Raw genomic sequence first — 14,538 nt, 5'->3', positions numbered from 1 at the left:
CCTGAAAGAATGAGCAAGCTCCTTCATGGGACTGTGTCAGACTGTATTTTCTGGCTATACAGTTACAGTTAGTTAGATGTCTAATTGCATTTTCATCCTTACGTTTCCCTCTCTGTTACATATAATGAATGGCAATCCGCACTGTCACTAATAATCAGTGGGACTGCTGCTCCCATGAAACCAGTGTGTTTTTGTAATTCACAACATTGTGTTTGGCTAATTTGGAACTTGGCTGATTGGAGTTTGCGCTACGGTGCATAATTACCGTGCGTGGAATGAATGACAAAAAAATATATAAATTACCCAATTAAACATTGCTCAATTATTGGAACACAGATTTCCATCCTTCCTCATCACCATCTTATTGTACGTTTCAGTATATGGATAGCTACAATGGAAATTGTGAGGAAGGAGTAAAGAACAAACTGACCAGAGGAGCTGAAAGTTAATAAGTAATATGCCGTGCTTTCAATCTGTTTCCAGAGAGGAGAAAGTGATTTAATTACACTGATATTAGTCAGGTAACTTCTTCAGAATTGTCGCCTTTTTTTAAAGTTAAGTTAGTTAGAGGCCAATGTTACTATAGGTTGTCTGCCACACACTATTTTGGATTGAGAACTTGAGACACTGCTCTGCTGACAGAAACCAATTGTAATGTCCCATGAGACCTGGAATGGGTTTGGAGCCTTTGAATGGGACTTAAACGCTAATATAGTACTGCTTCGTGGTCTCATCTTTGTGTTTAAAACACGTTACTGGGAATTGGTTTGGGCCTTTGCATGGGAATTGAACACTACATCTAAAGCAACTGTGTGGTCTCCCGTTCCACGTTTAAATTAAACCCCGCATGCTCTGTCTGGTTCTCAACCCTTGTCCTCCATATCAGTTCACAATGAATGCGAACCCATGGTACCACCATCAATGGGATAACTGTTGCCACAAAAACTGATTGATACACTATCTTTATTTGGTCAATATGAAAAATGGTTGTTTGAAATTTGCATTAGGATGCATAATGACCATCAGGGAGCCACAGTGCTGGACTAAAAATGTAGAAATAATTTGCACTGGCACACCAGCCAACAAGTTATCAAACCAGCAATAGAAATAAAAAGGTGCAGTAAATGCAGCTGTATTTCATCTGAGCTATGAGACATATGGGAGCTAATTTTTCTTGAGGCTCTTAATGGGCACCTCAATCCGGCAGGGTCGTGCTGGGATTTTTGTGGGGGGCGGGGGGGTAGGGGCTGTAACAGGAACGTGGCCACAGCCTGGGAAGCATGCAGCTGTGCTCCTGGCCGTTGGCGGTCATGGCAACCTGGCAGCTGTTAGCTGGCAGAGATTGTGCAGAGGGTCCCAAAACAAGCCTCACTCTTGGTTTTATTGGGGCATTCCTCAGTGTGGAGCGGAATGGTTAGGAGCAGCCTTAACTGCCTCCCATGGCACTATTTGAAGAAAAGCAGGGGCGTTCTTGCCAACCTTTATCCCTCAACCAACACCGAAAATAGATAATCTGGTCATTTATTTCATTGCTTTTTGTGCGATTTTGCTGTGCGTAAATTGGCTGCTGCGTTTCCTACATTACAAAAGTAACTACACTTCAAAAGTATTTTATTGGTTGTAAAACACTTTGGGGCGACCTGTGGTCATGAAAGGTGCTATATAAATGCAAGTTTTTTCTTTTCTGTTACAGCCTAATCTACGTCGATACAGAGCCTGCATCTATTCCAGGCGCACACCAAGCTCCGTCCACTTTAGGAAATCCTGAGGCAGTGTTGCTGGGACAGAGAACTGACACAATGGATCTCCATCCCCATTCACGCTTCATATTCCCCAGATACAAACAGGGGGAAAATACACACTGTAATCTTTTTTAATCTACTTTACTCAAGTCCATAACTTTGTGTCTCCTGAAATCAATAGAATTGTTTCTATAAAATCTTCAGACATTGCTGCATTTGGAGAAGCATAACGAATGTTACAACATTTTATGATAAAGCAACTTGCTTAACAGAAGACTGAGGTTAAACCATACTGTAGATATCATAAATTATATTTTCTAGATAACCTGTATAACTCTAGTTAAAATTAACATCACAGCAAAGCTCATTTGACATCTCCCTGACATTATTATGACAACTGTAATATATTTATGAGAACGATGTAGTTTCAAATTTCCATTTTTATGGCATAGGAAATTGAGTTGGACAGTGCACAGGGTGTAATTTTTAGCAATCATTTCAGCATCAAGAGAATCAGGCAGTCTAACTCTGGCTGTGTGTAGCACAGTCGATTTTAAAATATAGCAACACTTATATCTTCATAATCACAGAAGTATAACCTTTCTCTTCAGTGATGTGTGAAATACTGTATTAAAAATGTAAGTTACATTTTGTGTGCTCTGGGCATGATGCAAATTACACAGAGAAACTCTGGAAGTAGGAAATCAGCATTATTTAAATTCAATAGCATAAGCTGCTATAATTATGTGACACCAACACCCCAGGACATGGCTCTTTAACAGTGTCATCTTTGTTAGAAAATTGCATCAGGAAAAAACTTTTTTCCTGGTGGAAAATTATTTTTTTTTCTTTAAGAATCTGACGGAGGCCAGCATTTGCCATTCAAGAGCCTAGCTTGTATGGAGCTGGGGTACTAAACCACAAAGAATGTCTCAATACTAAGCCTAAAACTCCCCGTTTTTCTTAGACATTGATACTTTAAGAAATCTTTTTTTTTGAACTGACAAAAATTGTACTCCGAACACCATTCTACTGAACACAGCTGCAGTCACAGCGAATACCATGAGTGAGTTTGACTACTGTGGTCTCAGTAATCGGGGTGAAGGCCTAATTGTAGGGTTTTGAACAGGGAGATACGAGTGTGTAGCTGGATGCCGAGTACTTTAGAAAGAAAGAACATTCTAGTTGCGGGCAGCAGTTGGAAAGGCTAGAGATGTAGAGGATATTTTTAGTGTCAGCCTTGGTTCAATGTTAGCACTCGATGTTAAGCCCCACTCTAGAGACTTGGGGCTGACACTTTCAGTGCAATACTGAGGGAGTGCTGCACTGCCAGGGGTGTCATCTATCGGATGAGCTGTGAAAGTAAGGCCTTGCCTCTCTCCTCAGGTGAAATATTTGAAGAACTGCGGGGGAGTTTTGCCGGTGTCCTGCAACATTTATCCCTCAACCAACGTCACTAAGAAAAAGATTATCTGGTTATGCTGTGTGTTTCCCTACAATTAGAACAGTGACTACACTTCAAAATATTTCATTGGCTGTGAAGCATTTTGGGATGTCCTGAGGTTATGAAAGACGTGATATAAATGCAAGTTCTTTCTCCCCTTTCTCTTTTGAGGAAGTGATGATAGTGGTTTTGAAAAATATAGGAACTGAGCCAGAGGATGGGGACAGGTCGATGATGTCAGTGAACACAGGACTAAGAGCACAGAGCAACATTTATATTTTTCAAAAAACAATGTTGGGTATCCTTTCAGGTATATTTACAGTGAAGCTAATGGTGCTGGGACTAAAAGACCAATCTAGGATTTCAAAAGCATGAGGTTTCACAGTTTTTCCCCCCAAAGAGGACTTCAAGATAAAGTAATTACTTACAATAAGTGATATGAATTTTTCTGATCACTAATCTAAAATACATATTCTTTTTTAAGCCATAAAAGCACAATTCCCCAGTGTAGCCAGCATACTGCTCTTAGGCCTAAGCTGCTCTGGAACTGATCAATAAAAGATGTTAAATATTAAAAAAATTCTATCCACCCTCTTGGAGTAACTTACCACTGTTCAATTTATCCCTCCTGAAAAGGTCTGATCATCTGGGTGTCACTGTGCAAACGGTGACATGTACATATTCCTATCTCACGGTTCTACTTGCTAAGCCAAAGTGCTCTATCAGACAATCTAAATCTTGCATTCTATGCCGCAAACTTCCTTCAAGTGACTGAATTTATTTTCTTTACTGAATTTATTTTCTTTACCCAATTTGTATTCCAAGCTGTCACTATTTTCACTGCCAACCTCATTTTTCAGTGAGCAAGCGATTTAGAGACACAATAGTCAGTCCAGACATCTTGTTTTGTATCTAATCTCTGAACTACCAGGGGCTTTGGGCTCCAACTCACAATCTAGGAAAAGCTATCAAAAGGCTTTTCCCAGTTTTGATAGATTGTAACCTGATAAATTGGCACTGGAGATTCACAAAAATAACAAATATGTACTAGTCATTTCAAAACATACAACAATTGTTAAGTCTGCTGCTTATATTAACATTAAAATTCCACTACCCTATTTGTATCTTACAGAATTTATAATCGAAAAATACTCCCATTTAGTTTATCAACAAAAGCACAAAATAGTGAAAATCTTGAGTCAAAGATAAAATGCTGTACTTCACTCTATTGAACAATGAAAGGCAGATTCTAAAATTATGGCTTTGTACTAATGTTTCGTGATCTAATGAGATAATTGAAAGGTTTGTGCCACTGCACCCAGGTCCTGCTCACCACATCCCTGCTTGTGCCCTCCTCTGCAATGTGCAACCAGGTTGTGTTGGTCTCCTGGGGAGCTCTCTTCCGCCCATAGGATGGGGAGAGGACCTCCCTGCGTGCTGTGACTCCCTCCTTAAGCATATGGAGGGAGTCATGGGAGAACCTCTATGCAGCCCTGCACAGTGATTACCATGTTTATAGCACTTCAATGCTGTAGAACACTGACAGCACAAATGTCAAAAGGTGACCATGGTCCCTTTAAGGAAACCGGCTGATTACTTGTCGTGAATGACATCACCAGAGCCACTTCCTTGAATTGGACCGGGAAACCTGCTGGGCAGGCTTAACAAGCCCTAGCAACATAAATTCATTTTAGACAGCGGGATGGAGCCAACAGCGGGGCCGCGACCTGCCAACGACATCACCCACCCTGGACCCGCCAAGGTGAGCAAAACCCCGGCCATACGATTTGATTGTTGATTTTCCTTGGACCAGTTTTGCTGTGTTTATTAAATTTATTAAAGCTTTAAATTATTAGCAAAATTTTAAATCACCAAACTGAAGCTGTATACAAATTATGTAATTAAGTTGAGATAGACATCAAAAGAAAATTCTAAAACTGTATTTTTGTTCAATACTTCTTAAAAACTAATTTTAATTATACCACCAGAAGGGATTGTTCAAAAGTATAAAGAAAGAAGGTGTAAGATTAAACAGAAGGAACTTATTTCAGCAAATTTGAATTTATAAAGTAATGAAATCAAAACACTCACCTTATTAATTTCTCTCCTTAAATAATATGGGGAAAATTGATCTAGGTAACGTCTGAAAGGCAATGCATCTATGGCTACTATTTCTGTGTTGCGCCTCTGCCAAGCATCCCTGTACAAAATCAAGCAGGAAATCCTTTTTTAAAACATCAACTTGTATTTATATAGCGCCTCTAATGGTGTAAAATGTCCCAAGGCACTTCACAGGTACATTAGCAAATAAAACCACACAGGGGATATTAGGGCAGATGCCTGGTCAGAGATAGGCTTTAAGAACATAAGAAATAGGAGCAGAAATAGGCCATACGGCTCCTCGAGCCTGCTCCGCCATTCAATAAAATCATGGCTGATCATTGACCAAATCCCCACTTTTCTGCCTGATCTCCATATCCCTGGATTCCCGTAGACTCCAAAAATCTACCTATCTCAGCCTTGAATATAGCCACTCAGCATCCACAGCCCTCTGGGTGAAGAATTCCAAAGATTCACAACCTGCTGAGTGAAGAAATTCCTACTCATCTGTTTTAAATGGCCTACCCCTTATCCTGAGATTGTGCCCTATAGTTCTAGACATTCCAACCAGGGGAAACAACCTCTCAGCATTTACCCTGTCAATCCCCTTCAGAATCTTATGTGTTTCAATGAGATCACCTCTCATTTTTTTAAACTCCAGAGAGTATAGGCCCATTCTACACAATCTCTCATCATAAGACAGTCCTTGGAAGGAACAAGCATCCCTGTACAAAATCAAGCAGGAAATCATTTTTAAAACAACTTGTATTTCCTTGTTAAGGAACGTTTTAAAGGAGGAAAGAGAGGTAGCGAGGCAGAGGTGTTTAGGGAGGGAATTCCAGAGCTTAGGGGCATGGCAGCTGAAGGCACGGCCGCCAAAGGTGCAGCGATTAAGATCTGGGATGCTCAAGACGCCAGAGGTGGAGGAACGCAGATATCTTGGAGGGCTGTGTGCCTGGAGGGGATTTCAAAACAATCTAAGGTTCATTTTAGGTGCAGGATAAATAAGTGACGACTGATAAAAACCCGGAATATCATATGAATGATTCAAAAGTTGAGACTATTCTCTGTAAAACTGTGATACTCTTCTAAAATTTCAGCTGAGTCAGAGATCAGCAAAAAATGAAGTGATAGAATGAGAAAATCTTATTTTTTTGGACCACCATTTGCAAAGAATTTTTTTTTACAAAATAAAGTGGTGAGTCACGATTGATTAATTATACTATCTTTGGGCAACATGCAGGGATGAGAAACAGATTGCACTAAGTTTGACTGATTATTCTGTATAGATCTGTATCCATTTTGGAGTGTTACATACTACAGATCACTCTCCACTTTCTCTTGGTTAACCAACAGCAAAACAAATGTGCATCATTTCAAGAATAAATAAAACCTTACCACGAGGGTACGGAAAGGTTTTTGCTTCAATATTACCATAATCAAAGCAACCATAACCAATGAGAAGCTGCATCAGATAAAAACAGCTTAGCAGCAAATTTCAATATTTGAAATAATTCTTCCAATCAGCCAATAATTTTTGACAGGGATGCAGATTTAAGCAGATGGAATCACAACATGATAGTTAATGATTTTTTTTTAACCTTGCAATTGCTATAAAACATTGAGTTATTTCTCTCTATGATGCCTCCACAACTATCCCCACTGAGGAGAGAGCAGGCAGATAAGCTACTTCAGGCAACTTATCAATGCTGCTCAAAAGGCCAATCTTCCTGACCCTTGCCTCAAGGGAATTCCCATTTCCCCAGACAGGAAAAAAGGGCAGAAGCTAATCTTGTTGTGTCACCATTTCTTTTACATAGCACTGAGAGTTCCTGGGCTCTCTCTGGTGGGAGTTTGGCCTGCAACTATAGTAGGCACAGGTAGTTAGAGCTATTTAAATAAGGCAGAATGAAGTGTTCCTGGCCTGCGATCTCATTTTTTAGTATGAAGGCAGGCCGGGCACGCCAGCACAGAGGTACCCTGAAGACTTGGTGCTGTGGCCTGCTCCAGGGTCCCCAGTGACCAGAGAGTTTGAGAGAGTCCTGGGGAAATGCTAGACTTGATATGTGTCTTGAAACAGCCTCCAAGAATCTTCAGATTGCCAGTCTCCATTAGGAGCCAGAGGCCCTGATCTATAAGGCCAGGCATACGGCCAAAGGACAGAGAAGCGTACAGTTTCAAATAACTTTCTTACCTATAGGCCCTCTATTGTGGGTGTCCCTGGCTGTAAGTGGCCTGTGATGGGAAATCCTGATGCTCCTTTCTGGCATCAGGACAAGGGGTTGCGCCAGGGATATCTGTCCTAATAATTCTATTATAATCTCTTGCTGCAGGGCAGAGAAGAGTGTGTCTTCGCATTGCTTTCCGCCTTGCAACAAAACAGCTAAACTCAAAAATCCACCCAAGTTAGAAATCACAGGTGCGAATACAGGTCTTAGCACTTCTTAGAAACAAGATGCTGAGCCAGAACCTTGCTGTATTTTTAAAATATTCAAACTGTAGACAGGAATGATTAATTTTTAGTTTGCTTTAACTAACCAATCCTCTTGAAAAAAAATTCTGGCACGGAAAGTTACTAGGAAACAAAGAGTTAAGTTGTAATTATTATGGAGTTCAGAAATGATCATTTTGTTGCATATATACTTGCACTAGTATATAATACAGGTCTCCTGTCCTTTAACTTCAAAACAGGAGCCACAAGAACATTTTTAGAATCATGCCAGTGGGCCTTGTTAACTGGCTTCTTAAAAGCAAAAACAAAGTAATGCTATTTTAGAAGAACTAGACATCATTTTTGAAATGCAATCTAAGCTGCAACATTCATAAGCCAATACCTTGGAATCTTGTCATTGCAGCTTCCCGCCCATTTGTAGGTATCTGCGTAGCCTTCGTAGATGCTGTATTGCTCAGTACCTAACAATGCAAACATAGTTTGAAGTAAATTGCAGTTTTAAATAAATTAAAAGACTTTCTCCTCACCTCCTCACCCCCTCCCCTGCTTTTTATTATTAAAACGCTGCCTATGATTTTACCAGGCCAGATAGCGCGGAGCAGAATCATTTCATCTCCTGCTGAGATGAGTCAAATTATTATCTTGGAGATTCCTTCAAATAGGCAGTCATGAAAAAAAAATTACAACAAAGATTATGGTAGATGAGCGAAATTCTGAACAAAAGAAATCCGTATAAATGTGCACCTCATTTACGCTCATTGGGAACCATCCTGCATAGTACAAGTAAACAAATCACTCCCACCACTGTTATTCTGACAGATTTAAGGCTTTTATTGATGAATGTTGGTTAAGTCTGTTGGTGTGACATGGTGGTCAGATGCTCTGGTGGCCATTCCATATCTATTTAGCTACTCAACAAGCTATATGACGAGGGCGTCAAAAGGATAGTAATCAACAGTGTGAATTCTAGCTGATTTTTATCTCCCTCCACCCTACAAGTCTGAGGACATTAGAACCAACTACTTCCTCACCATCATCTGGGCTCAGATTGCCTGACTCATTACAGACCAGAGATCAAACGCGCGCCTTCCTGTAGAGGGCTCAGAACCAACTCTATGAATTTGTAGGCATACAGAGCCACCAAGGGAGCTCACGTGTATTTATTCTGGCACTGCTTCATTGAAGCCATTTAAATATTTTCAAGAACTCTTTTCATTGACACAGCAATAAATAGCCAGGAAGTACTTCCGATTTTGTGTTAAAACAATAGCCTACAAACACTTGTGATATTAGTGTATGAAGCTTAACACTTCTGCCTCTCCCTGTTACAAGGGTTAGCTTGATTCAGTGTAGCACTTCAGTACAGCACTGAGGTGCCCTGCCTTGACAGAACTGACATCTTTTACATAAAACTAAGGCCTTGTCTGACCGCTTGGGTGGATATAAGCAATATCACACAACAGTTCAAAGAATAGCAGAGAAGGTCTCTGCTGTCCTGGCTATCATTTATCCCTCAACCATCACCAAAACAAGCTAATTGGTCACATCAACATAACTATAGTGATTCAAAAAAAGTAATTCATTGGCTGTGAAGCACTTTGGGACATCCTGAGGTGCTACATAAATGCAAGTTATTTCTTTTTACTGTAACAAAGTATCAACCAACCAGTTAATATCTCTGTTACAATCATGGACAGAGAAATTTCATACAAGAGCTTTAAGGGATTGCAAACCAGTATCACAAACAGGATATGGTTTGCATTCTGCAAATTTGATAACTCTTATTTCAATGACATTTGGACAGAATCATTGTGGAAGTACAAATCAGAAATCTTGTAAGATTTTAAATATGTAAGGCAGTAAATCCACAGCTTTTAAATTGTATGGATATTTAGTAGGCTTGACAACTTAATTCACAACTGAATATTTTATGTAAAAGACTAGACGATTTAAGAGCAATTTGAAGAAGATGATTCATTTCAGTAGCTTTTTTCTTGATATTTTTTTCTCTCCCCTTCTGAACGTGTTGACTCCTTGCTGGGACTATAGGCCCTCTGATACCTCCCCAATATTGGCCATTATTTACGGACGAACCTTCACAGTCCGAGTCAGCAAGCTGCTCAACTGCAAGAAGCATCAAAGCCAAACCCAATGCTGACCTTCTGACATTCGCTCAGTAGTCTAGCTACTGGCTATCAGGAGTAGGAACCCTGGACTATTTTCCCTTATTAAAGCCCAAGCTTGAAAGCTTTTCTCCCTGTTCCCTTCAAATTGACTTTTCTTAACTTGTTTCAAACACACACAATCACTCAAATATGCCAAAACCATCATAAAAATAGCAAAACATCTTTGTTAAATCAGTTAAATCCATTAATAAAAATGGTATAGTGGAAAAAAAAACATTTTGTTACATATTTCATCCAGTACCTATGACAATTCATTGTTTGTACTTTCACAATAAAATTAGCTGTCCTCTACAGAGCAGGATTTAAATGATCATGTCAAATAAAAAAGTATATCCTAATATGCATATTCCAGTGGATTAATGGTTCATATATACTGGACACAGAATTTGAGTATTTGTCTGCAAGTAATTTGACATTTGATAAAACTGAAATAAGGTTGTACAAATGTTAATCATCGTGCCTGAATGTCAGCATGAATCAAGGATATGGAACGCATTGGCCTCTGCGTTGTTGTGGAATTAGCATTTAGCAGAACAAGTCTCCCCCACCCCCAAAAAACAAAAGGGTGGTACACATTAATTAATAATAATAGATATCAGAGACTGATGTAACCTAATCCTGGGATTTAGATTATAACCGTGAACTGTGTAGGTGGTTTCCTCTCTCCATTTTATGGTGTTGCATCAATTCTGAGGTTAGATTACAGTTTTGTAACTCCATTATTTTTGAGTTATGCTAAAATCAGTGTAGAATGATTCAAGTACAAAAGTAAACAACACCTGCCTCAATAAAAAATAAGCTCTGTAGCTTTTTGTTTTAGGTTTTAGCAGTTGACATCAAATTTCACTTGCTGATAATGATGTTTCTGACAGGATGTTCCCCAGTGATCCAAGCCACACAATCTACACCAGTAAAAATTCAGTCCGAATTGAACTAGACAAAATAATAAAATAAAACAATAAAATAGCTGGCAGGCTCAGACCAATTGCTTGTGTGATGGATCCGCAAATTGCATCACTTAAAAAAGGTAAATGATGCTCCATGCCTCCTCAGTCACTCTTCTTCAAACAAAAATCAAATTGTTGACGCATACAAATACAGTATATTCGTCAACCTTGCCACCAGTAAAACCAACTAGACCTGTAGGATCAACACATTTTGATTCCTGACTGCCCAGATACAATACCTGGAAGTATACGACAAGCAAAAAGCAGAATATATATATATGGCTTATTTACTTAAATATTCGCAGCTTGTGAAAGACAAAAACACTGAGGAATGGTGCAAGAGGGAGGAATTCAAATTCCTGAGACATTAGAACTGGTTCTGGGGGAGGTGGGACCAATACAAACCGGACAGCCTGCACCTGGGAAGGATCGGAACCGATGTCCTAGTGGGAGTGTTTGCCAGTTGCTGTTGGGGAGGGTTTAAACTAATACGGCAGGGGGATGGGAATCTATGCAGGGAGACAGAGGGAAGTAAAATGGGGACAGAAGCAAAAAGGAGATAAGTAAAAGTGGAGGGCAGAGAAGTCAAAGGCGAAAATCAAACATAATTCTAAAAGGACAAAGTGTGTTAAAAAACTAAGCCTGAAGGCTCTGTGTCTCAATGCGAGGAGCATTCATAATAAGGTGGATGAATTAACTGCGCAGACACTGTTAACGGATATAATGTAATTGAGATTACGGAGACATGGCTCCACGGTGACCAAGGCTGGGAACTCAACATCCAGGGGTATTAAATATTCAGGAAGGATAGACAAAAAGGAAAAGAAGGTGGGGTAGCGTTGCTTGTTTAAGAGGAGATTAACGCAATAGTAAGGAAGGACATTGGATGATGTGGAATCTGTATGGGTAGAGCTGTGGAACACCAAAAGGCAAAAAACACCAGTGAGAGTTGTGTACAGACCACCAAACAGTAGTAGTGAGGTTGGGGATGGCATCAAACAGGAAATTAGGGATGCGTGCAATAAAGGTACAGCAGTTATCATGGGTGGCTTTAATCTACATACAAATTGGGCTAACCAAACTGGTAGCAATACGGTGGAGGAGAATTTCCTGGAGTGTATAAGGGGTGGTTTTCTAGACCAATATCTCGATGAACCAACTACAGAGCTGGCCATCCTAGGCTGGGTATTGTGTAATGAGAAAGGATTAATTAGCAATCTTCTTGTGCGAGGCCCCTTGGGGAAGAGCGACCATAATATGGTAGAATTCTTCATTAAGATGGAGAGTGACATAGTTAATTCAGAGACTAGGGTCCTGAACTTAAAGAAAGGTAACTTTGATGGTATGAGACGTGAATTGGCTAGGATAGACTGGCGAATGATACTTAAAGGGTTGACGGTGGATAGGCAATGGCAGACATTTAAACATAGAAACATAGAAAATAGGTGCAGGAGTAGGCCATTCGGCCCTTTGAGCTTGCACCACAATTCAATAAGATCATGGCTGATCATTCCCTCAGTACCCCTTTCCTGCTTTCTCTCCATACCCCTTGATCCCCTTAGACGTAAGGGCCATATCTAACTCCCTCTTGAATATATCCTATGAACTAGCATGAACAACTCTCTGTGGCAGGGAATTCCACAGGTTAACAACTTTCTGAGTGAAGAAGTTTCTCATCATCTCAGTCCTAAATGGCCTACCCCTTATCCTAAGACTGTGTCCCCTGGTTCTGGACTTCCCCAACATCGGGAACATTCTACACGCATCTAACCTGTCCCGTCCCGTCAGAATTTTAAATGTTTCCATGAGATCCCCTCTCATCCTTCTGAACTCCAATGTATAAAGGCCCAGTTGATCCAGTCTTTCTTCATTTGTCAGTCCTGCCATCCCACGAATCAGTCTGGTGAACCTTTGCTGCACTCCCTCAATAGCAAGAACGTCCTTCCTCAGATTAGGAGACCAAAACTGAACACAATATTCCAGGTGAGGCCTCACCAAGGCCCTATACAACTGCAGTAAGACCTCCCTGCTCCTATATTCAAATCCCCTAGCTATGAAGGCCAACATACCATTTGCCTTCTTCACCGCCTGCTGTAACTGTATGCCAACTTTCAATGACTGATGAACCATGACACCCAGGTCTCGTTGCACCTCCCCGTTTCCTAATCTGCCGCCATTCAGATAATATTCTGTCTTCGTGTTTTTGCCCCCAAAGTGGATAACCTCAGTTATCCACATTACACTGCATCTGCCATGCATTTGCCCACTCATCTAACCTGTCCAAGTCACCCTGCAGCTTCTTAACGTCCCCCTCACAGCTCACATTGCCACCCAGTTTAATGTCATCTGCAAACTTGGAGATATTACTTTCAATTCCTTCATCTAAATCATGGATGTATATTGGAAAGAGCTGGGGTCCCAAGATCAAATGGATGAACTTCAATAAATGTACATCCCTATGTGGCGTAAAAGGGAAGGTGGCTCAACTGTGGCTAACAAGGGAAATTGGGGATAGTGTTAAATCTAAGGAAGAGGCATATAAATTGGCCAGAAAAAACAGCAAACCTGAGGACTGGGAGAAATTTAGAATTCAGCAGAGGAGGACTAAGGGTTTAATTAGGAGGGGGAAAAATAGAATATGAGAGTAAGCTTGCAGGGAACATAAAAACTGATTGCAAAAACTTCTATAGCTATGTGAAGAGAAAAAGATTAGTGAAGACAAATGTAGATCCCTTGCAGTCAGAATCAGTTGAATTTATAATGGGTAACAAAGAAATGGCAGACCAATTAAACAAATACTTTGGTTCTGTCTTCACGAAGGAAGACACAAATAACCTTCCGGAAACTAGGGGACCGAGGGTCCAGCGAGAAGGAGGAACTGAAGGAAATCCTTATTAGTCAGGAAATTGTGTTAGGGAAATTGATGGGATTGAAGGCCAATAAATCCCCGGGGCCTGATAGTCTGCATCGCAGAGTACTTAGGAAGTGTCCCTAGAAGTAGTGGATGCATTGGTGGTCATTTTCCAACATCCTATAGACCCTGGATCGGATCCCATGGATTGGAGGGTAGCTAATGTAACTCCACTTTTTAAAAAAGGAGAGAGCAAACAGGGAATTATAGACCAGTTAGCCTGACATCGGTAGTGGAGAAAATGTTGGAATAAATTATTAAAGATGTAATAGCAGTGCATTTGGAAAGCAATGTCAGGATCGGTCCAAGTCAGCATGGATTTATGAAAGGGAAACCATGCTTGACAAATCTTCCAGAATTTTTTTGAGTATGTAACTAGTAGAGTGGACAAGGGAGAACTAGTGGATGTGATGTATTTGGACTTTCAAAAGGCTTTTGACAAGGTCCCACACAAGAGATTAGTGTGCAAAATTAAAGAACATGATATTGCGGGTAATGTATTGACGTGGATAGAGAACTAGTTGGAAGACAGGAAGCAAAGAGTACGAATAAACTGGTCCTTTTCAGAATGGCAGGCAGTGACTACTGGGGTACCGCAAGTTTCAGTGCTGGGACCCCAGCTATTTACAATATACATTAATGATTTAGACAAAGGAATTGAATGTAATATCTCCAAGTTTGCAGGTGACACTAAGCTGGGTGGCAGTGTGAGGAGGATGCTAAGAAGCTGCAGGGTGACTTGGACAGGTTAGGTAA

General features: G+C 40.4%; 1 protein-coding gene across 5 annotated transcripts in view; it reads right to left on the bottom strand.

Annotated features, from left to right (window-relative positions):
• Positions 1-14,538, bottom strand: part of parga (poly (ADP-ribose) glycohydrolase a) — a 179,411-nt gene that overhangs the window by 16,406 nt on the left and 148,467 nt on the right. For all 5 annotated transcript variants that reach the window (XM_070865649.1, XM_070865647.1, XM_070865648.1 and 2 more), the window contains 2 exons: positions 8,121-8,199; positions 5,278-5,386 (listed from right to left, as the gene is read on the bottom strand). In XM_070865649.1, coding sequence (XP_070721750.1) covers positions 5,278-5,386; positions 8,121-8,199 — 188 coding nt within the window. The remainder of the gene's footprint in view (positions 1-5,277; positions 5,387-8,120; positions 8,200-14,538) is intronic.

The sequence above is a fragment of the Pristiophorus japonicus genome, chromosome 22 (genome assembly GCF_044704955.1).
Source record: "Pristiophorus japonicus isolate sPriJap1 chromosome 22, sPriJap1.hap1, whole genome shotgun sequence".
NCBI lineage: Eukaryota > Metazoa > Chordata > Chondrichthyes > Pristiophoridae > Pristiophorus > Pristiophorus japonicus.
The sequence above is the reverse complement of the archived record's forward strand: the minus strand, read 5'-3'. Positions and strand labels throughout refer to the sequence as shown.